The sequence below is a fragment of the Ambystoma mexicanum genome, chromosome 7p (genome assembly GCF_040938575.1).
Source record: "Ambystoma mexicanum isolate Mex_15411 chromosome 7p, UKY_AmexF1_1, whole genome shotgun sequence".
Taxonomy (NCBI): domain Eukaryota; kingdom Metazoa; phylum Chordata; class Amphibia; order Caudata; family Ambystomatidae; genus Ambystoma; species Ambystoma mexicanum.
The window spans coordinates 903,650,766-903,675,807 of record NC_090939.1 but is presented as its reverse complement, the minus strand read 5'-3'; the positions used below and the strand labels follow the sequence as shown (position 1 = coordinate 903,675,807).

At 45.2% G+C, this 25,042-nt stretch overlaps 1 protein-coding gene across 3 annotated transcripts in view; it reads right to left on the bottom strand.

Moving 5' to 3' along the window:
• Positions 1 to 25,042, bottom strand: part of PHLDB2 (pleckstrin homology like domain family B member 2) — a 705,124-nt gene that overhangs the window by 98,001 nt on the left and 582,081 nt on the right. For all 3 annotated transcript variants that reach the window (XM_069637184.1, XM_069637185.1, XM_069637186.1), the window contains one exon: positions 20,979 to 21,125. In XM_069637184.1, the coding sequence (XP_069493285.1) occupies positions 20,979 to 21,125 (147 nt within the window). The remainder of the gene's footprint in view (positions 1 to 20,978; positions 21,126 to 25,042) is intronic.

The window sequence follows — 25,042 nt, the reverse complement described above, 5'->3', positions numbered from 1 at the left end:
GCATGGTATATTTTTAAAATAAAGTATCGAATAAAACAACGGGTAAGTATTGACGATCAAAACCGATCTGTCATCATGGGGGATACACCTCTTTTACATTTATGTAGGACATTACCGAGATACAGAGCGAAGATAAGGAAATATCATTCAGAATAGGTTCGAGGCACAACCAATAAGACACTTATGCTGTGGCCTCAGGAGGGTTTGCTGTCAAAAGAGCATTGCGGCATGTGACGATATATTTGCATGCTACTGTAACGCTCACCTGATTCCCGTAGAGGCGCCGGTCTTGACTGGGCGTATACCGTATCTTCAAAGGTGATGCGCAACACCCGGCTGGCTCTTTGGGCTGGAACTCTGTGCACTGTATGTCTGACTTGAAGGGTAAGATGTCTGCAGATAGAAAATATGGGATTAAGGAACTGGGTTATTGGATGTCTCTCTCTTCTTCCCTTTCTCTTCTCCTGTAGAACCCCAAAGGTTAACGCTCTCACCTTAGGTAAGTGAACGCCGTGCTCTCCATCTGCCTCGGGGCAGGGTGCTGTAACCAGTTTCTTCACTGGATAAGGGGAGCAGGCCTCTTGACTTCAGAGGACTGCTGTCTGTCGTTTACTGCACGAACGGTAAGTTTCGAGTAACTCTAATGTCTTTAAAGTCTTTAGTAATGATGTTTCTTGTTTTGCAGGGTTCCGGCGATGGCGGATGACGGGCTGAAGTGAGTTGAAGATGGAGCCCGTGTGATGAATAGAAGCGCCTGGAAGCACGTAAGTAAGCGCTTGTTGCCTGCTTCACGATGCGCTCTAACTGTCTTTTTATTTTGCAGGTACAAGTTCGGAGCGGCTGCAGGGTGCCGGAATACCCACTGGGTTAGATGTGGAAAGGAGTAATGGCACGCAAGTATTAAAGTTCCCCAATGTCTTTAAACGCACCTTGTTTTGTCTTTCAGATGCGGGATGCAGCGCCGAAGGCCTCCGGAGCGTGCGAAGAGTTGGTAAGCTTTTGTCTTTCAAATGCCGGAATGCAGTGTGAAGACCTCCGGAGCGCACGAAGAGTAGGTAAGCCTTTGTCTTTCAGATGCCGGAATGCACCGCAAGGCATTGGTGACAGCCGATGGACCAGGTAAGTGAAGAGCTGTCACTGAAGACCGTAATGCTAACCTGTTCTTTCTTGTCTTTATAGGTGTTGCTGAAGACTGGATTCAGGATGGTAAGCCTTTTTCCTTAGGCCCAGGATCAGATGCAGAAGACACGATGAGCGTTCTGCTGCAGAGGATGCAGAATAACGCAAAGCAAGATTCATCCATCGGGTGTGGTTTAAATAGCCTCCTGTAGTGCTTAGGTGTCTCCTTCCACAGCCACGCCTAAATAAGAAAAGAGTTCCTGCTTTCCAGAAGAGTTCCAGTGTTCTGAATCTAGGGAGTGGCTCCTGTCCCACCCAACAGGAAACGTAGTTCCAAACAGAAGAGGATCAGAGGCTCAACTGGCAGGCAAGTAAGCAGCATGGTCTGCTGCAGGTAAGTCCACCCAAGCATTATGAGCCCGGCGCTTCCAGCGCTGGGACTGGGCATATTTATGAGCCTGGTGCCACTGGCGCCAGGACTGGGTCCAAAAGGTCCCAATTGGGACTGGTTGGCACTCGGAACCTGGGTTATGGATCTGCTTCCAAGGGAGTTGGGAAAACCCTGACCTTTTGGAAGCAGAGATCATGACAGCTACATATAAGGGAATAAAGTTGCAGAAAAGGACGGCCGTTTTAGAGCTTTGGAAAATGTACCAGACTGAGAAAGAAGATCCAGCCCTTAGGGAGTGGATGCTCAATCAGCATAAAAGGGCTTCTCTTTCCCCTCCTGAAGAGAAGAGTGTAGGCAGGGAGAAGAGATTTTACCCTTTAAAGGAATTAAAAGCAGCAGCGGGGTATATTAATCCAAAGTATGCGTCCCCCGCTTATTTCAGCGAGCATATTGAGGAAGAGAGCAAGAGTAGAGAACGCAAAGATATATCAGCATGTGATGAACGTAAACAGTGTTATGAGAGAAAGGACAGACATGAATGGATGGATGGGAGTACAAATATTGCTTAAGCTAGACGAAAAGGGCATTGATGGGGTTTGAGAAAGAGAGGAAAAGAAAGAGACAGAAGAAGAAAGAGCATACAAAGAAGAGAGGGATAAAGAATGCAAGAAAAGGTCAGAACGAAGAATATAGGAGGCAATGAAAGAAAGGGAAGAGATTAGAAGAGAAGAAATGAGAAGAGATAGAAGCCCAAAGACTGAAAGTATGTAGGTTGCAATGAAGGCGAGAGGAAAATGAATTGACGGAGATGAGGTGAAGAGAAGAAGAAATGAACAAGAGTAGGGGATTAAAAGACGATGAATTAGAATATGTATGCCATAGGAGTATAGTGCTAATTGAAGCACGAGAACAACTGGAGGAAGACCGAGGGACACAACAGCCCCGTAGTGATTTGCAAGGAATGGCAAGATCAGCATTGGGCTGGTGGACAGGATACAGAAGACATAGAGCAGAGACTTGGGCATTTATACAGGCAAATGAGGGCAAAATAATGCAGGATATCCCACTGACCAGAGTGGGTACAATTTGTGGCCAAGAGGAAGGGGGAACAGGCCTAGAGGAGTAGGACGAGGTGCATTTCAAAACTCTCAGGGAACAGGAGAATTTAATGGTGGACAACTACATCAATGTTGGAACTGTGGAAGAATGGGACACATAGTTAGGACATGCAGAAGCAGAGCCGGCATGCAAAAAATTGGCAAGCTCCAAGAGGGGGTTTGGTTATGCTCCACAATGTAATACAGACTCCCATTACAAGTAGTGCCTTTAGATCAGAAGTACTTTTGTATAGAGTGACTATCTTATTATCATGGTTACCCAGGCTGGTAGGTAAAATGTTGAGAATACCTGATGAATATGTTCAGGCCAGAAATCCTCATGAGGAAGGACAGATAATTGCCTTAGAAGTGGAAGCAGCAGTGGTCAGAGAGAAAGGGTGATGCATCATGGGACAGATGATGAAGGAAGGATATGGAGGACAGTGATTGCTCTCAGTGAAGGATACAGGTTGACAGATGAAGATCTGTTAAGAGATGACTAATCTGATGATGAACTAGTGTTTTTCATGAGTATTACTTATTGTATTAATGTAAAGATTATAGAAATACCACAGAGATGGCGTTGGTAAAGAGATGACCGTCATTCTTTCAGGAAGACTTAGAGAATGTGCCAGAAATGTTATGGAGTACAAGCCCATATGATGTGGGATTATTAAAAGGGATAGGTGCATTTAAAATTAAATTAAAACCAGGAGCTCTTTTACCACGAGCAAAGCAATACCCCATGTCCAGAGAGGCGGATAAAGGTATATTTGAGACCATTTCCACTTTAATGAAGCAAGGCAAATTGGTGCTATCAGATTCATCATGTAACACAGCTGTGTACCCTGTGAGGAAATCAAAGGGGGGCTTGCAGGGATTTATTCAGGACCTTCATCCTCTAAACAATATAGTTGGAGCGTAGTATCCTTTAGTTCAAAATCCTGTGACAATACTGTGTAACATCCTATCCTGGGCCAAATATTTCACAGTTGTTGATTTGAAGAATGCATTCTTTTTGATTCCCCTTCATGAAGATTCACAAGATTTGACTTCCTTTTCATATAGAAATACGCGCCTGAAACATACTCGTTTGCCTCAGGGGAACTTGGAGTCCCCTTCCATCTTTAACATGGTCCTCCAGATGGACTTGGGTAATGTCCAACTCGAAAGTGCAATAATTCAGTATGTGGATGACATTTTGGTGTCTAGTGAGACAGAAGAATTATGTAGAGAAGACTCAGTTAAACTCATGACCATACATTCAGCGAAAGGATATAAGGTAGACAAGGAGAAATTACAATACTGTCAAGAAGAAGTCTTGCACATGGGACAGTTGATCTCTCACAAAGGGAGAAACATAACACCTAAAAGAGCAGAAGCAATCATGAAAAGTGTAGGGAAATGCAACAGTTTCTAGGCTTATGCAATGATTTCTATGTACTATGATTTCTTATGCAATTATTGCAGGCCCTGAGTTTTCAACTATAGTACATAGATTCGATCACTTTTAAAAGGACCCAAAGAAGCACAGGTGAACAAGAGCACAATAACATGGACAGATGAGATGACTGAAGGGTTTGAAGAATTAAAAAAGGGAATCAGTACAGCCTCTGTATTGGGGATCGCAGATTACAATGAAGAATTGTATTTATTCTGCCATTCAAACGGATAAGTCATGACAGCAGTTCTAACATAGAAGATGACATTAGGACATGGACATAAACCATTATCATATTACAGTGGGATTTTAGGTCAGCAATAAAGGAACACTATCCCTGTGAGTAATCTTTAGTTGCTGCTGCATTCGCAATTCAAAAAGCTTCAAGTATAATAACGGGATGCCCAATAACGTTATTTGTAGAGCATGCATTCTTTGCAATTTTAGAGAAGCCCAAAAGTACACTGACCACACAAAGCGCATTAGGGTATGAGGTGGTTATTTCCAACCCTCTGATTAAAATTGTTAGATGTAGTTAATCTAGCAACGTTTATAGCAGAAGCAGTAGGAGAGGATGATTATACGTACATGATTGCACAACGTACACTGACTGTTACAATGATATTCCCCAAGCTAGAGAAAATGCTCTCACGAGAGGGGAAATTGTTTTTATTGATGGCTCGTCAAAAATTGACCAAGCAACTGGGGAAAGGCATACTGGAGCAGCGGTAGTGAAGCTGAATAGAGAAGGTGAATTTGAGGTAGTAACGAGTATGAGGTTGCCTTAGAATTATTCAGAACAGGCTGCAGAATTAGTGACGCTCATCAAAGCACTGCAGAGATTTGAGGATGAGGAAGTGAAGATGTATTCTGACTCCACCTATGTGATATCAACCATACATGCAGGTTTGTCATGCTGGAATTTGAGGGGCTTCCTGCGTGCAGAAAGCACTAAGGTGCAACATGCAGCATGATTGAATAGGTTTATATAAGAACTGAGCCTCCCATTTCTCAGTGCATTCTAAACAGACTTATTTTCCTGCGGAAATGAAGCCACAAATGTAGAGGCCAAAAAACCAGCCTATTATCTACCCATATCCAGTTTGGAAAGATAAGAAGTTAAATAAATGACAGGATGATGCATGTTAGCAAAGGAGGGTTTTAACATGCCGTCTAGTGTCCAGTTAAGGAAATACACTGTCGATCTCCACAAGAAGAACATGATTTAAAGAGAAAGCAGGGCAGTTCTTTATCCCCCACAGAGGCGATTTGGAGGCAGGATAGCACTGGAAAGCCAGTTATGCCTCTAGCATTATTGAGAGTAGCGCTGGAGCAGCTTCACTAACCAGCACACACGACTCAAGAGAGTCTGGCTGCAACAATTGCAGAAGAAATGGTTCTCACCCAACCTACTAGAACATGTGGCACAGTTAATTGTAAATTGCATAGTGTGCCAGAAATGTACTGCAGGGCAGACCTTGTGAACAGTAAGAGGAGCAATCCCTAGACCCAATGGCCCATTTCAGCATCTGCATTTATATTATGTAGATATGCTGCAGATATGCAACAGCTACAGATATATGCTGGTTGTGGTATGTCCTTTTTCTAGATGATAGAGACAGGTCCATGCACACACCCTGATGCCACATGTGCTGCCAAGTTCCTTGTGTGCGAGGTGTTTTTCAAGTGGGGGATATGCGAGGTTTTGCGGTCTGACAATGGACCGCACTTTGTAAACAAATTATTTGAACAGATAGTTCTCCTATTAGGTATAAAACATACATTTTCTTCTGCTTATCACCAACAGGTGAGAGATTAAACGGATTGTTAAAGGAGCGCTTAGCCAAATTGGAAATCACTCTGAAAAAGGGATGGCTATATTGCCTACCCCTTGCCTTGTATGCCCTAAGAAATCAGCCTGGTTTAGATCATCATCCGACTTGGTGAGTTGGTGACTGGACGCTGCATGAGAAACCTACTTACTTGTCCAACTAGGGTAAGAACTGATGCCCACAGTGTAGCGAAGGCATACGTGTTGAGATGCACAATTATCTAACAACAATGATTGCAAGTGTTTCTTTCATATCTCAACAGATCAAGAACAGAAGGGAGGGGTCAAAAAGAAGTGATAAAGACAAAAAATCTATTGAAACAGAAAATTTGCTAAAATCCCCCAAGTCTGTATCCAGACAACCAGGTGTCAGTGCGCAAATTGTATACACACCTGGAGTATGCCCTGCTTTGAGGGGTCACATCAGGTAGGGGCGAAAAGCGTGGCTACATCTACATGATGTTAAACACTATAAAGGTGAATTATCAACCCCTCCCGAAGATATCCCAAGTGAAGCAAGAGAAGTAGTTCTGCATGTGCAGACCCATCCAAACGCAGCAAGAGAAGTAGTTCCACGGCTGCAGACTCATCTAAAGACTAGTGTTTCTCAAAATTTGACAAGGAGAAAATAGAGTTGCAGCTACCTGGGAATTCCTTTTTAGATAGGCTTCAAGGAACAATGTGAGAAGAATCTGGAGTTTGCTGAAGAAAAAAGAGTATCAACCATTGTTTATGATATGTATTATCGTAATAGTATACACACTCTTGTCTGTTATTTGTTCCTACATAATGCAGACTTATCAGCCCTAATATGACGAGGATTACACATTATCATATTTCTGGAAGACCCCAAGAATAACTGTATTGTCTGGTGAGTGATAATCAAAATATTTTTCAGTTTCTGATATAAAAGTGATTAAAAAAGGAGATAACACATGTGTATATTAAAGTAAACACAAAATGGAGAGGCTTCTTCATTTTGGAGACTCACTACCATCTAGAAAGTCGATAGGTTATCATGGAATATTGATGATGATATCATTTGGTACTATGATTTGTGTTGTTCTCCTTATCGTTATGACATTTTGACATGTAGCAAAAAGTGGTACAGATATGGAGGGGGCTAATGAAACATCTATTATTGACCCCACTAAAGGTACACACAGTCTGTTTCATAATGTAACTAAGAGTCAGTTTCTATTTAAAGGGGATGTTGAGGGAAACCACAAAGATATAAATACATATCTCGATAATTCGATGCATTTGAAAAATAAACTATGGTACCAGCACATGAAAAAGGCGGGAAGGAGTATGTATTTATTTATTTATTTATAACATGTATTACATGCCCAGAACCTGGGGTATCACGGCAGACAAAAGCTGTTATGTGTGTTCCCTTATACCTTATGCTTTGGGAACAACTAAAATATTCATAGCCACAGAAGTATCAGTGTAAAAGGCACCTTGCACTTTGCCTAACAAGTGGACAGTTTCAAGAAAGAACAGCATCCATAGTATGGGTGAATAAAGCAACATATTTAAGAGGAGACAATTATGAACAAGACACAAGTCCAGGTTTTGAGATTCAAGGACTCCCTCCACTGTCTGTGAGGTTTCAGAGGGACTTGCTACCTCTGCTTCATTGACCTGAACAATGTTATTACAGTGTTATATGTTGAACAGGTTCTGGTCAACAGGGTGAACCACTTCCACTCTAGATGGGTTTTCAAGAGGTTCTTCCACCTCAGTGTTAACTAAAGGTGGGGCCACACCAGTGACCTTTAGGTTTGTGGACCTAGGGGCGTGTTCCCTATTTGAAGTTATGGGTTCTACACCCAAGTGCCCTTCAGAGTGCCAGTTAATGCCTTTTATCTCTGAGGAGGGGTCTCCTAAGGTGACCTCTCTTACTTCAAGTTGAAGAGCCTCAACCTTTTTAAAGGGTGGCTCAGCTGAGTCTAAGACCACAGCTTTTCTGTTACACCTACTGGCAACAGACTCTACAGGGTACACAGGGATGGGAATTTCAGATCTATCTTTTGGCTCATGTTCCCTTAAGAGGTTTAGATATGGAGAAGGTATCTTCTCATATCTATTAATGAGAGTTTATCTCACCCAACTATAGTTACTTCTTTCAGCCACATTAATATCCAAGATCACATGGTAGTCATTATTGGGAAGCCTAAAGAGAATCCAGGGGATCTGATCACTTTCACTCAAACCAAACTTTTTACAAGTAAGGTCAAATGTTTTCAGCTATACAACAATATCTCACTCCAAGTCATACAGACTTACCAACTCTGGAACCCTGGAAGCTTCAGGCTCATCAGACCGTGAAAAATAAGTACAGTCGAAATAATCATTTTCCATAGATATGTTAGACTCTTGTGTAGAATTTTCCTTTGGTTGAGTTCCATGAATACACCACGAGTTATAGTAGAGGGTGAGGTAAGGACAGGAGAAGGAGAGGGGTTTGAGCCAACATCCTCCTCCTTATCAGAAACTTTATATTCATCCTAGAGGAATGTTGACTGATGCCTTAAACATCCTCGTCTTCACTCTCATTAGTATTAGGATTTGACTTAGGTGAGGGGCATATCACATTATTGCCCCACAACCTTTGTTATACTTCTAGCCTACCTCCTTTATCATTGTTAGGTAAGATCTTCGTAGCAATGATAAATCTTACTGACCTGTGTCAACCCCAGACTTTTTGCTTTTACTGGTGGATTATTCCTCCTTATACCTCTGAGTGGGAACCTTTTTCTACACTCACAGACTCTTTTACTCTTTTTATGGGTGTCATTTTTAATCCTCTCCATAGTGTCATTTAAAAGTTATCCTCTTTGACAAATTTTTGGCAATAAGTGCTTATTGTTGCTGGGTTAACCTAGGGGCTCCCCTTGTAACTTTCTCTGGCTAACCTTGTGAGAACTACAGTTCCCAAGGGTAGAAAAGATCTTTGGATCACTTTTACATTGTATTAGGTGAGACCTGCACCACTCACCTTATGTGGAGTGCTGGGAAGATATTGAGTATCCCCTTTCTTATTTTAAATGTAACATTTATGTTACAAGGACAAACTTAGCTTTAATGGCTGGTGGCTGTGAACCTTTTTATTAATTTGGGGCTCCTTAACAGCGGGCTCAACCTGTTAGGCAGGATTGTATGCAGTAACCTTTGGGAGACTACACCAACCTTGTCCTCCTGGCAATAAGTAACCCAATCTTTGGTATGAGTCTGTACTACACAGGCTGGTAGTGTGGATGAGCAGCCAGGCTTATCTCAAGAGGGGTCAATGTGAGCTGTAGGGTTTTTACACAGAGATTCAAAGTGACAAGTATTCAAATAACCACTAACACTCAAGGATTCTTGATTAATCAATGATTTATTAATTTAACAGTCATTTGAATAAGCCTTTTTTAGAAGGGAGCAAATATATGTAACACAAAACTATACTTAAAAATACACATCCTCAGTTTCAGTAAATCAGTAGATACCCATTGGGGATGGCACAGACACTTCCCTTCCTACAACACCAGGTGACTTAAATAACTAGGACACTGTGGACATTCATATATCACTGGTACATTTAGAGCAATACATAGTTTGGTGTCAAAGAAAAGGTTCTAGGGAATAAAGCAAAGGTTAACAAATATTCTTAAGCAGGTAAGTACTTTTGGTATCAGGTAATATTATCCCCATATATATGGTCGCCGTAAATAATATCGCCGGGAAAAGGTTGTGGCGATATTATATGGGTGACCATATATATGGGGACAGGGGCAAAAAAAAGAAAGTTTGGAGGTTGCAGGGGTGTCCCCTGCATGTTCCATGCAATAATGTTGCCACAAAAAACGGCCATTTTTCTGCAATATTTTTGCATGGCGAGATTTTTGTGGCGACATTATTACATGGAACCGTACTTTTTGAACCCTCCAATGCTAAGTAAATTAACCCTTTCCTGGGGGAAAGGTAAAACACAAAGTCAGAGATAAGAAGAGTCTTTCAGGGAGCCAGGACAGGCAATGTTAATTAGGCAAAAGTCTAGGTGAGCTGAAGCACTTCTTGCAGGCAAGTAAAAAAGTCTTGCACAAGACTTTTTAGAAGTCTTTGTAGAAAATGAAATCACTGTAGGGCCACAAGCTGGGAGGATTATGAGGAGCAAAGCTGCAGGCAACCCTGCACAGGCAACCAAGACAAGTCTCAACTGAAAGCTAGCAAGGCTACACAACAAGAGGTAAGTCCCCTTATTTTTACAGTACCTTTGGTTTGAAGAAATTGGTTCCAGCTGTCTTCTGTTCCTGTGTAGGTCTGCAGATCCTGGTGTTCCTGGGCCACAGTCGTGGGGACAAGAGGGAGGACTTCTGGGGACTCCTGCACTACAAATGGAAGGTCGGCAGCAGCAATGGACAAACCTCAGATCAGCGGCACTTCGCGGTTTCAGCTCCTTGTGACCCTCGCAAATAGCACCACTGCGGTTCTCGGATACCTTGATGGACTTTCCTCGCATCTGGGGTCCCGAACTCTGTTGAGGTGGCTCAGGCTTGGTCAGTACTGCTTCATGGGAGTCTGGAGGATCTTTCTGGTGCTCGAGTCCGACTTAAAGACACTCACTCAATTCTGGTGTTCCTCTCTCTGGCAATCGGTTCCTGCAGCAGCAATGCAAGTACTGCCAGCTCTGAGAGGATTTCCAGATGAGCTCGTCTTGGGGTCAATTGGTCCCACCAACATAAGGGGAGAAGTCGTCCTTTGCAGGGCTTCTCTAGTCAAGGTGAATTCGTAGCTTCAGCACTGCAGCAGGGCTTCACTGGGCAAACCAACAGTCCAGGAGTTGCAGCAGGTGTCTCTTCCAAGTTCTTCTTCGCATTCCTTTGTCCAGTGGTCGACTCTGCCTTCCAAGCAAAAGACCTTGCATTTTATGCCGGTTTCTCCCATTGATTTGCAGCCTAGCTGTCAATCACACATCAGGGTGGCTGTCCACCAAGGAAAGCCAGCTGGCAGATCAATTTTGGGTGCATTCCTTTAACCAAGGGGATTAAGCACAGGGAGTTTTGGGCACCTCCCTCACTTCCTGCCCCTGCCAGACACGATGGAGCCAGAGGCGGACTTCACCAGTGAATCCTGCCAGAGACAAAACAAACAAAGGGACCAAACCTGGTTTGGTGCGCAGAGTAAATCTCAAAAAGGACCTTTCCACAAAGAAATGGTGAAAAAAGAAGACTGAGGCCATTTTGACAGAAATGGCACCCAAAGGTGCTTTACTGCAGCTGCGTACACAGCCCACGGTAAAGACACACAATGGTAGGAAAAAGTAAACCACTGCCACCATCCATTCATTGTACAAAGGGTAACATAAACATGTTACATGAGAAAACTAGATAAAGGGGATACTAAGTAACCCCTCCAGCACCCTATAGTAAGATAGTGTGTGCTAGGTCTAGAAAGTTACAAATGTAAGTAAAGTCAATTTCACCTCACTGCTCTTGGAAAAAGGAGTTATCCAAGAGAAGGTATTGAAGCCTTTGGGAAATCAGAAAGACTTCCCTGTGCCACTGCACTGAAGGTGCTGTGTGCCACAATGCAAAAAGATGATGCCTATGGAGTTTGTCAGACTCCAAAACCAAAAGAAACACAGAGTTCAAATCACAGAAAAATACATGCGAGAGTGGGAAAAAGGTCTCACTCTCTTCAGGTTGGAAATTAAAATAAGTCCAGCGAAAGAGCTGGGGGTCTTTAAGGTAGAAGGGAATTAGCACATTTCTGAGAATTCTCCCTAACAGAACCTTTTTTATTAATTCTGTGGGATTGGAGGTTAATGAGGCTAAGTCCAAAATTCTTGCCCTAAACTAATCTCGAGAAAGGGAGACTAAGAAATTCCAACGGAAGATTAATGAGCAAAATTAGAGTAAGTGCAATAATTTAAATATCTTGGAACTTCTATTTGTAGCACTAAGGCATTTTCTAAACAATGCTCAGCTACCAAAGACTGCATTAATTCCTTCTATATCACAGTTAAAACAACTGTACAGGAAGTTTGGACGGTTCTCCCTCCTCCCACTATTAAAATTGCATAAGCAAAAGATCATCCATCGGGTCATCCAATGGTGAAGAGGTGGGTGTTAATGAGTTACAGTAGTCCCCTTTTGAGGGCAAGATTTGGCGCAAGGTACTTTCCCTGCCCCAAGGTACTTCAGTGTCAGCTATAAGACATATATTAGGTCTTACCACAATTCAGACAATGATCGACTGGAGAACCCTGCAATTAAATCAAAGCTTTCTGGTACCCCCAGCAAGATCTCTGTTTGTAGAGTTACAGGGTGTACCATCTTCAGGTAGCTGTAAACCTCTACAACCATGGTCAGAAAATTGTACTAACATGATGGCGCACGGTTGTATAACAGAGGAAATGCTTTCATCTAGTCCAAATACAGCTAAGAAGAGCCTTTTGGAAGTGGATTGGTTAAAAAATAGGCTTTGGTTGACTACTTATAGAGTCTTTGAACATTGCATTTATGATATATGATCTGTGGGCTCTATGGATGTAATGTTGCATATATATCCCTCTACAAAATTAAGGCGAGCCTGGTTGTACTTAAAGCTGAATCTGTTTGCAACTCTTGAAGTGAAAGGGGCGCATGAAAACATTCCTCGGAGTGAGAGATTGTGTCGTTTCTGCTCTATTGAAGTTGAAATCCTACACCATCTAGTAACAGTTTGCCCTCAACTCATCAGTGTACGCGTTAAAATACTGGCCAAATACCTATCGTGTGAAACACTTGAAGTGCCTGAAATATAATAAATGACATTTTTTATATAACTTTAAGTGTATCAGTGTTGCCCTGAATTAGCGTATGCTCAGTGTTCTTGTACCTTCCTACAGCCCTCCTCCCTTCCTACACTAAGCCTGGCTGCTCAACCATTCTACCAAACCTTTGTGTGATTCAGGCCAAACGTATGAGTTGGAAGCCTGTACATCCAAGGTGGTCTTTTTTAAGTTTGGTCACAGACAGTAACTTGTGTAAAACTCCCTAACATAAGAGAATGCAAGGATTGGCAGGGATTTGGCATTGCCCCAATGTTGGATAAAGCCCCCCAGGAAACTATGGCCCTCATTACGACCCTGGCGGAAAGGGGAAAACGATGGCGGAAATGCAATACCGCCATCGAAAAGCGCTCGGTGCGACTATGACCCGTCACCGCAAAGTACGAAGCCATTAGCGACACCGTAGTGAACGCCAACGCTAACTGCACTAAGCACGCGCGCGCGCACCATGCCAAACCGCAAACACCACCATGGTGCAACGGTACGCCAATTCCGACCCTAGCGGACATGTACCTAACGCCATCAGGCATGGCGGAATGGACCATTCCGCCATGGCGAGAAATACGGCATCGTGAACCAACCGTAAATGGCCCACTGAGTGCCTGTACTCCACTCCCTGGCCACATTGCACAACTCCTGGCAGGCGCAATGTACTCACACCATGCAACCAGTGAAATCTACAATTCACCCATGCATGCCAACGTAGAAATGCATGCAGGTGTTCGAAGCGCCCCGTGAGTGGGCATCCATGTACGGCATTTCACCATAGCCGTACTGATGCAGCACAGGCATGTGAAGGTACAAGACATCAAAATGGAAATCAAGAACACATGACACAAAACAACAGTAGTCCCCCATCGCTTGCCACCAGCGCAAGGCAACATCCAAAACAGCATCCTGAGGGGGATTGCACCAGACCTGTACTCTTGCCAGTAAACAAACCAACCATCAGCAGAAGCATGTACCACACAAGTTGGCAGAGTGACTGAGCAGCCAGGCACATCCCAAGAGGGGCCGATGGGAGCTGCAGGGCACAGATGGCATGAATACAGAAGCTATTCCAATGGACATGACCCCAGTCCCCCTCCAACAAACGCACGCAAACACAGGCACCTGTGACCAGCCACATTCTGAACATCCCATCATACCATCAATCGACCTGGCTGACAGGCACCAGTCGGCCAAAAGCCAATCCCCCGCCCCTGAACAGCACATCATGTAAACAGTCACAATGGCAGCCCCTATCCGTGACCACACTGTGCTACGTAGGCAAAAGCGGCCAGTACTGTACCACACAACTCAACTCAGAAGGCGGAACACAATGCAGATCATCTCGCAATACATACCGCCACAAATCGAAAATCGCCACATCACCTGCAAAGAATAACGCAACACGCCAAATATCGGAATACAATTTAAATGCACATCCAAATGACAAAGGCCTCACAGCAATTTGTAAAATAACACCAAAACATCCATCATCACCGAGGGCTGCATCTGCAATAATTGACCAGCTTCCACTTGTGTGACGCCCTGTACCATCATGGCACACAGGGCCAACATCAACGTTCCAAAAGGCAACATGGAAGCGGCAAGAACCGCAGGTCCGTCCCATGAGGCAGGCACTAGTCCAGCTGAAAGGCCGAAATGTTGCACCTAGCCACCAGAACAGCGTAAGGGCATGTGGCCCATTGGCGATCGTCCCATAAGATCGTAATGCTGCTCCACTGATTCACCCGAAGCTGCAGGTGTCGAGAGTAAAAACCATCTGGAGGAGTGGCGTACAGATGGCATCTGCAATAGGGCAGGAGATACCTGTCACCAAAATGAAACACAAATTAACCGATTGCACTACATGACACATGATGCATCACTATCTTCATTCAACACACCAAATCCACACCCATATGCATGCTAGCCCACTCCAAAGGAATATACACACCCCTAAATCAGTATCGATACATAACGAAACCAATCGAGGTTAATACACCATTGGCAACGTCGGTTACTGTGCATGCGTCCGTCAAGATAGAACCCATGACATGGGATTAGTAACGTGCCTAGACACAAGTGTATGAAGGCGCGTCGAGACAGGGAGGATCCGACAAGGGCAGATAGACGTAAGTCCCACTATGGCAGCCTTGCATCACATAGCGCAGGGGAAGGGGATTGAATCAAAAAACACATGTACATGTCAGACCCTAAATGGAATCATCTGTCCATGCATCCATTCATCATTCCCTCATCCCGCAATGAAAACGCATGAACATTCACTCACATAATATGTGAAACTTCCATCGCGTCTGTGCGTAATGCAGTCTGCAAAAACCACTGTGCTCCTGGCCGGATCTGTAGTGTCGTGAAGCTAGATGGACTTGGGAACGTCCTGCCTTATCGTCCACTACGCTATTGCGCATCCCATTCAATTCATGTCATTCATTGCTTGCTCGTTATGGGCCCTGTCCCAAGGACATTCAACAATAGAACGTTACATTTCCAGGCAGACCTGTGGGCGTCTCCTCACCGCTACTTCGCAACCAAAAATCCTGGCCTTCGAATTCCTCACTTGCAACATTACGTCGAAAAGGCTTCTGTGAACGCTTGCATTCACAATTACATCAATGTAGTGCGGCTGTGTGTCATAATGCTAACTGGCTGCAATCACAAATGGGACGCCACGCCCGTCGGTGAAGTACGATACTGTGCTGCATGAGGGTCGGCCATCGATCGAGCCCTACATACCACTGACTCTTCACAGGTATGTAAGCGGCTGCAATCATAGCATGTGTAACAATGGGAGCATAGCATGAAAATCAGTCAAAGTACATCACACTGCCATCGGGATTTGATACATGATTCCAATCCCAAGATGCCATGCGGCCAAATGCAGCCTTACGTGCGGGACGTGCTCGGCCAGAAGGGATTGCATCTGCCACAGATTCATTCAATCAGCACAGGTGGAGGCCATACAGGCCGACAGCACATATATAGCAGACCCAAACCCCTCCCACAACCACTCCCACTCCAAAATGCTACCGGCAGGACTAGCGATGTTGGGCCTGGGGCACCAGATAGCACTGCAAGTGCTACAACTACAAGAAGACGACGAACAACAACAGGTACAACAACCGGGCGCACAGGGGAGACGGAGGAGAAGGAGGAGGAGGAGGGCAAGGCAGGGTCAGCAAGGCCCACAAGCACTGCCACTACCACCACGCAGGCGGCCCGCAATCCCACGCCTCCGAGCTGATCCGTTCAACCTCACTGCTGAGCAGATCCACACCCTCTACCGTTTGGACCGGGACACCATAATCGCCATTGTGGACATGACACATGCTGACCTCGTGAGCATGATAGATAGCCCAACCGCCATCCCACCCCTACTGAAGGTGGTGTCTGTACTCCACTTCCTGGCCACAGGCACCTACCAGCACACAGTGGGACAGTTGCATGGCATTTCACAGCCACTGTTCTCACGGACACTCTCCCAAGTGCACGATGCCCTCCTGAAGCACGCCGACGACCACATCACACTACCACGCACGTACCAGGAGATTACCAACGCAAAGGTGGGATTCCATGCACTTGGCGGCATCCCGGGTTGCATTGGTGCCATCGACTGCACCCATGTTGAATTGGTTGTCCCACATGCCATGGAGGTCCAGTACCGCAACCGGAAACAATTTCATTCAATCAATGTGCAAATGGTGTGTGACTCCAACAAGATCTTTACGCATTGTTGTGCCAGATTTCCAGGATCTACCCATGATTCTATGGTCCTGAGGAACACAAGAATACCACGCTACATGGAGCGACACGCAGGGCACAGATCCTGGCTACTCGGTGAGTCTCATTCCATGCATGACATCGTGGCCCATTTGATGCGTCAATGACCTTGCAGGAGGGGGGGGGGGCTACTTAGCACTATCATTCCACTGACACCCTTTATTCGTCCCATACAGGTGATGCCGGGTATCCACTGAAGAGATGGCTCCTTACACCAATCCGGAACCCACAGAACCAGCATGAGGAGGACTACAACCATGCCCACTCACGTAGCCGTGTGGTCATTGAACAGGCATTCGGCCTACTGAAGGCTCGTTTCCGCAGCCTCAGCAGGTCTGGCGGGGCACTCATGTACAGCCATGAGAGGGTTTCTAAGATGGTCATGGCATGTGTCATGCTGCACAACATGTGCATACGTAGGAATGTGCCCATGCCCCCTGACGCTGTACTGCATGCACCTGAAGATGATGATGATGAGGGTGGGGATGTGGAGGCACCCCAGGGAGTCCATGAGGCACAGGATGCACGTGCAATCCGACAGAGCATCATAGATGCATGCTTCTAGCAACCACGCATGGTGCCTATTACACGGAAAGGGGACCTGTGGCACTGTGTGTGTGTAGTACAGGCACATAGTGGACTGTACGCCTATGAAGGCCTCGTACGCAAATATCAATGTCCACACATGTCATTGGATGATAATGAAGTGCTGTATTGTTAATGTGATTTGATTCATACACCCTATGGACCCGCCACCCAGTGAAGCCCAACACACCCCCTCCACCCTACTTCCTCCCCCCCCAACACCAGTGTCCAGATATGCATGCTGCCCGTGGGTAGACGCTATTGCAAGCCCCCTCTACGGGTATCAGGGGCACCCCTGCCCGTGGAGCGCAGGTTCCTGCCAGATCTGCGTTGGGGGCTGCCCTGGACGGAACTTGCCACGGATGACGTCTCTGCCTGCTCGCGTCCATGCATGTCTCTGAGGGTTTGTGAGAGCTCCGAGAGCACACGGCGCACAGCAGCAAGTTCAGCACAAACGTCTTTGGACGTCGCATGCAGTTCCCCCCTCAGGCTCTCGGTGCTTCTCTCCATTTGTGCTCTCAGGCTCTCGGTGCTTCTCTCCATTTCTCCCCTGAGGCTCTCACTACTTTTCTCTATTTGTGCCCTGAGTGTCTCGGTGGATGTTTCCATGGCTGCCCTGGAACCCCCGCATTCATTTGCATGGTCCTTGAGTAGCGTGGACGCTTCCTGCTGTTGCTCGATCAGCAGGTCGAGGGACTGTTGCCTCTGCTGGGCCATGGACATTTGCGGTGGTGTGACAGGGGGGCTGCTCAACACATGTTGCCTTGGCACAGGACTTGTGGGGGTTGGCCAGTCGTCGTCTTCAGGGTGCCCCTGCGTGGTTTCGTCATGGTGTAGGGGATGGAACATGCAGGGGGATTGGGAAAGGTCATGGATGGTACCTACGTCGCCAGCACTGTTTTCCGTGTCGGAGCATGCTGGCATGACAGCTGTGTCACCTATGGTGCTGCTACCACCAGAGGCAGTGCCATCAGATACGTTCTTTGGGGGGACCTGTGGTGCTGGGGTTGTGGACTTGCTGGCTGCTGGGGTGCCTGTTGCAGTCCCCTCCAGTGTGCTGGCACTTGATTCCTGCTGCTGCCGTGTCTTGATCCTTGCACCTGAGGTGGAGGCTCTTGGGACGTTGGTCCTGGCCCTCTTTGCAGGCGTGCTGGTAGGGGTGTCCTGCAGCTCGTCGTTGGTATCGGACCCTGTGGTGGAGTAAAGAGGGGCGAGCGTTAGTTATGGGTCTGTCGGATTTGGAATGGCAACGTATCAAATGCATTGGGGTGGTACATGAGGCTGATATGGGACTGGGCCTTGGAGGTGGTCTCATTTTCGTGTGGATTGAGGATGCATTCATTTGGCTGCCTGCAGTTAGGGGGTGCATGCTGCACATGTAGGGGTTGTTTATGGCATCTTGATTAATTTGTTTATTCATTCTGACTTTTAGAGGGCGCTGTCAGGGCAAAGTATGTATTGCACTATGGGGTCACATGGTACTGCACATGTTCGTGGTTTGTGGATTTCGCATTGTTTCTCTTGGCAAACCTACCTGATTCTCCGGATGTCGGCACTCCTTTCTCCATCCCTCCGACTCCCTCTATGCTCTCCATTCCTATGGTGGAGGCGCAGATCTCCTCCCAGGGGGTCAACTTGATGGGCGACTCTGATCCCCCCCCGGTAGCTGTGGCGATGTTCCTGTTCGCAGAAAGTATGCTGCGTACGCGGATCCGCAGGTCGTCCCACCGCTTGCGACATTGCTGTGGCGTGCAGGGTGTTGTCCCCACCGCACTTACGCGCTGTGCCACAAGGGCCCATATGGCCTTCTTGTTGGCAAGGGCCGTCCTGGTCATTTGACTGGAGAAGACGACGGCGGCATTTTCCTGCAGGGTCTCGGTCAGCACGGTCAGTTCCTCTCGGGAGAAGTGGACCTGCCGCTTGCGATCACACGCTTTCTTGGCTACCTTTCCCATATTTATTTTTTTAACTGGGGTTGCTAACGGGTTGGGATGTGTGTCAGGGTCGGATTTTTAATGGTTGTGTTGGGATTCGGATTTTATAGTTGTGCGGCGTGCTGTTTCCCGTTCCGGCCACATGCTTTTACTTCCGTTTCCGTATATTTACGGTGCCCGTAATTTGCGGTGCCCGCTCATTACGGTGCCCGCTCATTACGGTGACCGCTAAGATGGGTGGCGGTATTGCACCTGGTGCAGCGTACGGCGGCGGTAAGGGCCGTTTTGGGGTCATTTCCGCCATCGCAGCCTTTCGGATTCCGCCATGGCGTAATGCTCGTGCCCGATGGGTCGTAATTAGCCGCACTTTGCTCCTTCGTGCAATGGCGGAAACGCTATTTACGCTGTTGCGGTCCGGTCAGTCAATTTCCGCAAGGGTCGTAATGAGGGCCTATGTGTTGAAGAATACACAAGTCACATGATCAAGTGATCAATGCATTGCTCTACAAACTGTTAATAATTATTTCATGGGTTCTAAATAATTTTGTATGTTGTGGCTTGGTTTGACGACAAGCTGACTGTTGAACATTAATTGTCCTCAAATTCACCCTTTGCGAAAAGCTCATGGCAAAGTACTACAGAAGATCAGCTAAAGAGAAGCTGGACAGCAAGGATAACAGCACGCAACCCTGGTTTAGGACATTTATTGGTGGTATTTTCTTTTAATATTGGTTCATTCACCCAGTCTGACCTTTACTTGACCTGCATCAAATGTGCTCATGTATTATTTGCATCAACTGCAATATGGGCACCGGAATGTCTAAAGTTTGTAATTGGTTCCAATGTAGCATGTGATCAAAAGCAGATCTAAAGTCCACTGCATATACTGTGCTCACTTAGCCAACCGCAACAACGAAACAAACCACACATTGCCTCGCACAACAGCACATGACAACTTCGTCTGAAAATTCACACCTAAAATCAGCGAACGGTGTAAACCGTACTGAAGCTGCCAACAGCACATCACAGCTCTCTTGCGCTTTTTTCCCTGCTCAGTTCTACTAACTTACCCTCTTGCTTTTCAGAACCACCAGAGCGCCAGGGGACCACTCAGGTGATGATACCGCACGGTATAAATATCCTTTAACATAACATAAAGGCCAAAGCAAAGCAGGGATACTTCTTAGTCAACCCCGGCTCTATCACCAAATCCAGACACTCTCCACCAATTGTTTCAGATTATCATGTACCAGCTTTGCCGTCTCATTTCCAGATACATCCAACCTAACTGAATTGGGATTAATGCTAGGTAAATTTCATATAAATTGAAACAACAAAGCTACAGGTCTTATTCCGATTACTACCACCTCCTCAAACAAATGTCTCCAAGTTGACCACTAACAAGTGTTCAATTTTATTAAGCGTGCCAGGGTCCAGTCAGCTCTTTATACAGATTTATGCTAGATTTGATCTTTAGCATGGAGATATAATGTGTCGTCCCTGCTAGAGTAACCAACTGCACCTCACTTCTCACTGCACTTCTAGTGCGATGTTCTCCTTTCCTCAGCAAACCTACCGGCTGTCCTAGCCCTCTGTCTATGTAGTTATTTGGCCTTTGCATAGATGCTAGGTAAAGAACGTTGGGTGAACAGCTGACCCTGGGGTATAGATGTGGACAACTGGATTTCTGGGCTTCGTAGATTTAATATACCAAAGGCCTCTGCTATGAAATGTGCCCTCCCCTCGGCAAGAATGTCTGGTTAGAATGGAGGAAGGGGCTAATCTCAGCAGTTAATAAACACTGCAGAAAGCTATTTGCACATTACTATATACAAGCAAAATGTGTGTGTACTTCAAAGCGCTGCATCATAGCAATGGAAGAAAGATAGTGACTTGCTGAAGAATTAATGACAGACTGGCATTTCACACATGAGGTCCAAAGACAAAGAATAAGTAGTGAACAATGCTAACCTGAGCTCTTTGCCTCTCACGCATTTTTATTTCTGTTTCAACTAATTTTTGCCTCTGATTGGTTTCTTCTTGTAATCGGTGTTCGATGTCCTCTCTGCGGCGCTTTTCTTCTTCTAAAGCTTGTTTCTTGGTTTCCATTTCACGTTCCTATCAAGCCAAAGCATGAAGAAGAAAATTGACTTACAGAAAAAGTAAAATACTGTTCGTTTTTAAGTTAGTAAAATGTTTAGAACCAGAGGAATGAATAGGTATAACCACACTTTTTCTAAAATAGTGAAAATTGATGAAGGCATAACACAATGGTTTCTGTGCAGTAATCTGTGAACCCCAAGAGTGTAATCGTGCATAAGGAAACACAATTAGGCATCTCATATTTTCAGAATGATATGCGTGTGGAACATAATCACTCTTTGCTTTGTTCTGTGTTCTGTTTGGCAATACGTAGTGGAGAGTAGAATCCGTCTCTCGCCTGCAGTAGTATTAGAGGGGCTTTTCAGAACCACTACTGGTGTATTCTGAAAAGCCAATTTTAGCAGACCTGCAAAGATATTCACAAAAGTGTAACCAAACTCTCACTTGGTAATGCTGGGATTACTTACTAGCAATCTTCCTAACTCTTTGTCCTACTCTTCCTCAACTCAATACTTATTAGGCCTTCTGCATCCCCTCACTGATTGCAACTAATCCATTCTGTGACTTGAGCACCATTTCATACGTCTTTATAAGAGTGGAGCCTGACCAATCAACTTCCTTTCAAATCAATCAACACCAGTTCACCATGGGATGGAGGACTTAAGTGCTGGGAAGAGGAAGATTAGGACAAGGAGTAATGAAGATTTTCAGTAAGTAATCATGGCATTCCATCCACATCCCTCTTCCTTGTCCTAGTCCTTACTCATGAAGTCTACACAAGGCGCAAGTTGATTTGACCAAAATGAACACAGGACATCCAAGAAGTATGTGCCTTACAGAGAAGCAGCCCACAGAACAGCATGACTGAATTTCCCTTTCCTCAAAGATAGTATTGGCCAAAGGTAAGCTGCAGGTGTGGTCATCATTCTTCATCAGCTCCCTCTGGGATGGAACCTGTATCAACCAGTCATTGAAGTAGGCGTAAACCCTCACCCCCTCCTGTGAAGTAACCCTACCAAAGGAGACAAGATCTTTGTATAAACCTAAGGAGCTGATCTCAGACCTAAGGTGAGAACTATGAATTGAAGGGGTTTTGAGTCCATCGCAAAATGAAAGAACCGATGGTGGGCATTATGCCTTGGAATGTGGAGGTAAGCATCCATCATGTTTAGGAAAGCCAACCAGTCCCCTCACGAGATGCGAGGCATCACCCTTTGCGGAGTCTCAGTCTTGAATTTAAGCTTTTGTAATAAGCAGTTGAGCCCTTTTTGGCTGATAACTATCCTGAACACCCCCACTGGGATGAGAATAACTACTGAGTAACAACGTGTCCCCTTTTCCTGAAGGGCAACCTCCTGAAGAACAGGAGGGACTTCTGTGCAGGCTACTCATGCTGCTCTCCACACCTATAGTGAACCGAGTGCTCCTGTCTGATAGGGTCTTGAAGTAGCCCTCCCAGATGCTACACAGCGCCCCAGGATCTGAAATGTTGCTTTCCCATGGGGAGCAGAAATGTGAGATCCCAGTCAAGATCGTTGATTTTTAATGGAGCAGGTGTCCAGCTTGGCTTGAGTAAGGGGGAGCACTGCGTCTGCTATTGAACATGGTACATCATCCAGTTACGAACATTTACCCATCGTCTGGCTGAAAAAGTAGTCCCCAAGGTAAGGGCACTCCTTGAACCCCATCGAAGGTGAGATCTGAAAGGAAGTCGGCCTGCAGTCTGCATGTCTCCAATCAAGCCTATACAGTCCTCACCACCTTGGATTTTATCGTAAAGATGTTGACACTGGGGACAATGTCCTATCCTATATTGCCCTCCTATCCAAGCCCACAGGGTAGGAGTTCACAACTTCATGCCCCTCAAAGCCCAGAAGGAGGGGCACCTCGAAAGCACAGCGGGAAAACATGTCCAACTGGTCCTGCTGGAACCACCTGTTCACAGGACAGAAAAGAAAAACAGAAAATTGATTGATAAAGATCCTCTATTATAGAGATGGATTGGGGTGGTACTCAGATCAAGGAAGGGATTAGCAGAATTACTGAGGGGAAGGCAGAAGGCCTTCATAAGTAAGAACTTGGGTGAGGAAGAGGGAGGTGGGGGTAATGAGGTTGAGCAGTAAGGCTTACACTAAAGAGAACAGGAGCTTGGTGCAAGGTACAGTTAAAATACACACCATAGTATCAAGCAATAGATTGTCCACCTAGGAAGGTACCAGACATGTATTTTAATTTATTTTCCATCAAGTCCATTGACTTTATCATCAAACAGCAAATTAAGTAATCATTATAGTCAAAAGTATTAAAGATTTGAGATCGCCTGGACCTAATACCCTTTACAATGCTTGATTAAATACAAAACTCCCATACTCTAGGGTAAATTGCGACATAACTCTTTTTCAATCATCAGTATTACTGGCCTTATACCTAGCAGCTGGGTTAAAAGCATTGTTGTAACCGTTTACAAACATGGGCGTGTTGATGACCCCAAGAGTTACAGAATGTTGGCCATGTAGGTGCTACTGCAAACCTATTTGCACATATATTATTGACTGAATTAAATGATTGGGTTGAGACCAACCAAATCCTACCATATAACCAGAGTGAATTTACGAAAGGCTCAAACACAGTTGTTACCATTATGTCATTAGTCGAGTGGGCATGGTGTAGGTATCAACATCCTACTTATGTATTGTGTATTGATTTTAGCTCTGCATTCAATATAGTTAAATGTAATCTACTGTGGCAAAAATCGCATCGATGGGGTGTGCCTTCAGGATTGCTGAAATTGACACTGCCCTTCATAATAGTACATCAGTCAGAGTAGGAATTTCCCAACTCTGTGACTTTACGGATTTAATCCCCACCTATGTAGGCCTAAAACAGGGATGCATTTTGGCACCCAGTGTTTAATCTAGACGTGTCTGCCAGATTGAACTGAAACAAGATGATTCCACCCAAAATTGGTAGTGAATCTTTGCACTGGTTGGGTTATGCTGATGACCTGACTTTAGTTGATTACACTCCCAAAAGCCTCCAAACAGCAGCTCAATCTACTATATAGTTGTTCTCAGAAGAACAGTTTCATGATTAACACAATGAAGACGATGGTCAAGATATTTCGTCCCAGCAATATGCCTCTTGAACTGAATTACAGATAAAAGTTGAATGGCAAGTAGGTGGAGATTGTACCGAACTCCAACTACTTGGGAGTTCACAGTGCTTAAATTGTAAGAAAATAAGTGTCAGGGTCGTGATATTTTCTTGCATGGGGGAGGGGCAGCTGCCTGCCTACTGTTGACACCACCCACTGTTGCTCCATACAGTGCCACCCAGCTGCTCCATACGGTGCCAACATTTTTGGGGTTAAAGCGCCATCTCCCACTGGTCCACTGGTTCATTGAGGGTGAAATCAACATAACATATGAGTTGTATCTTTAAATAAAATAAGGGTTTAAGTGATTCTTTAAAACACATCATTAACATTTGGTCTAATCCCATCACTTTACTTACCTAAATCGACTCTGTTTATTATTGAATGTTCGGCGATATCATTTGCTTGTTTCATTTTGTAGCGTGTGTTTAAGGCCTAAAATAAATACTTTATTTTTAGACATTCCTGTCTAAATTGAATTATTGTGTGCTTCACTGTATGGACTCACTGTGCATCTCTGACCCCACTCACACTCTCCTGAGAATAGCCTTAACTGCTCTTCAGTCCATTCTTTCTCATTAAAATAACATTTTTCATGTTGCTATCCCTTCAAAAGTACACTATCTTGGTTTGCCAAACTTCTCTATATGTATACTATGTGTTAGGTCAGAATGTGAATTTTGAGGTTTATTGTACTAACTTGATTAGTCTTCTAAACGGGTGATGGCCTTTTTTGTTCCTAGGATTTCTTGATGCCCAAGAGACTTCTGTAGCGGTC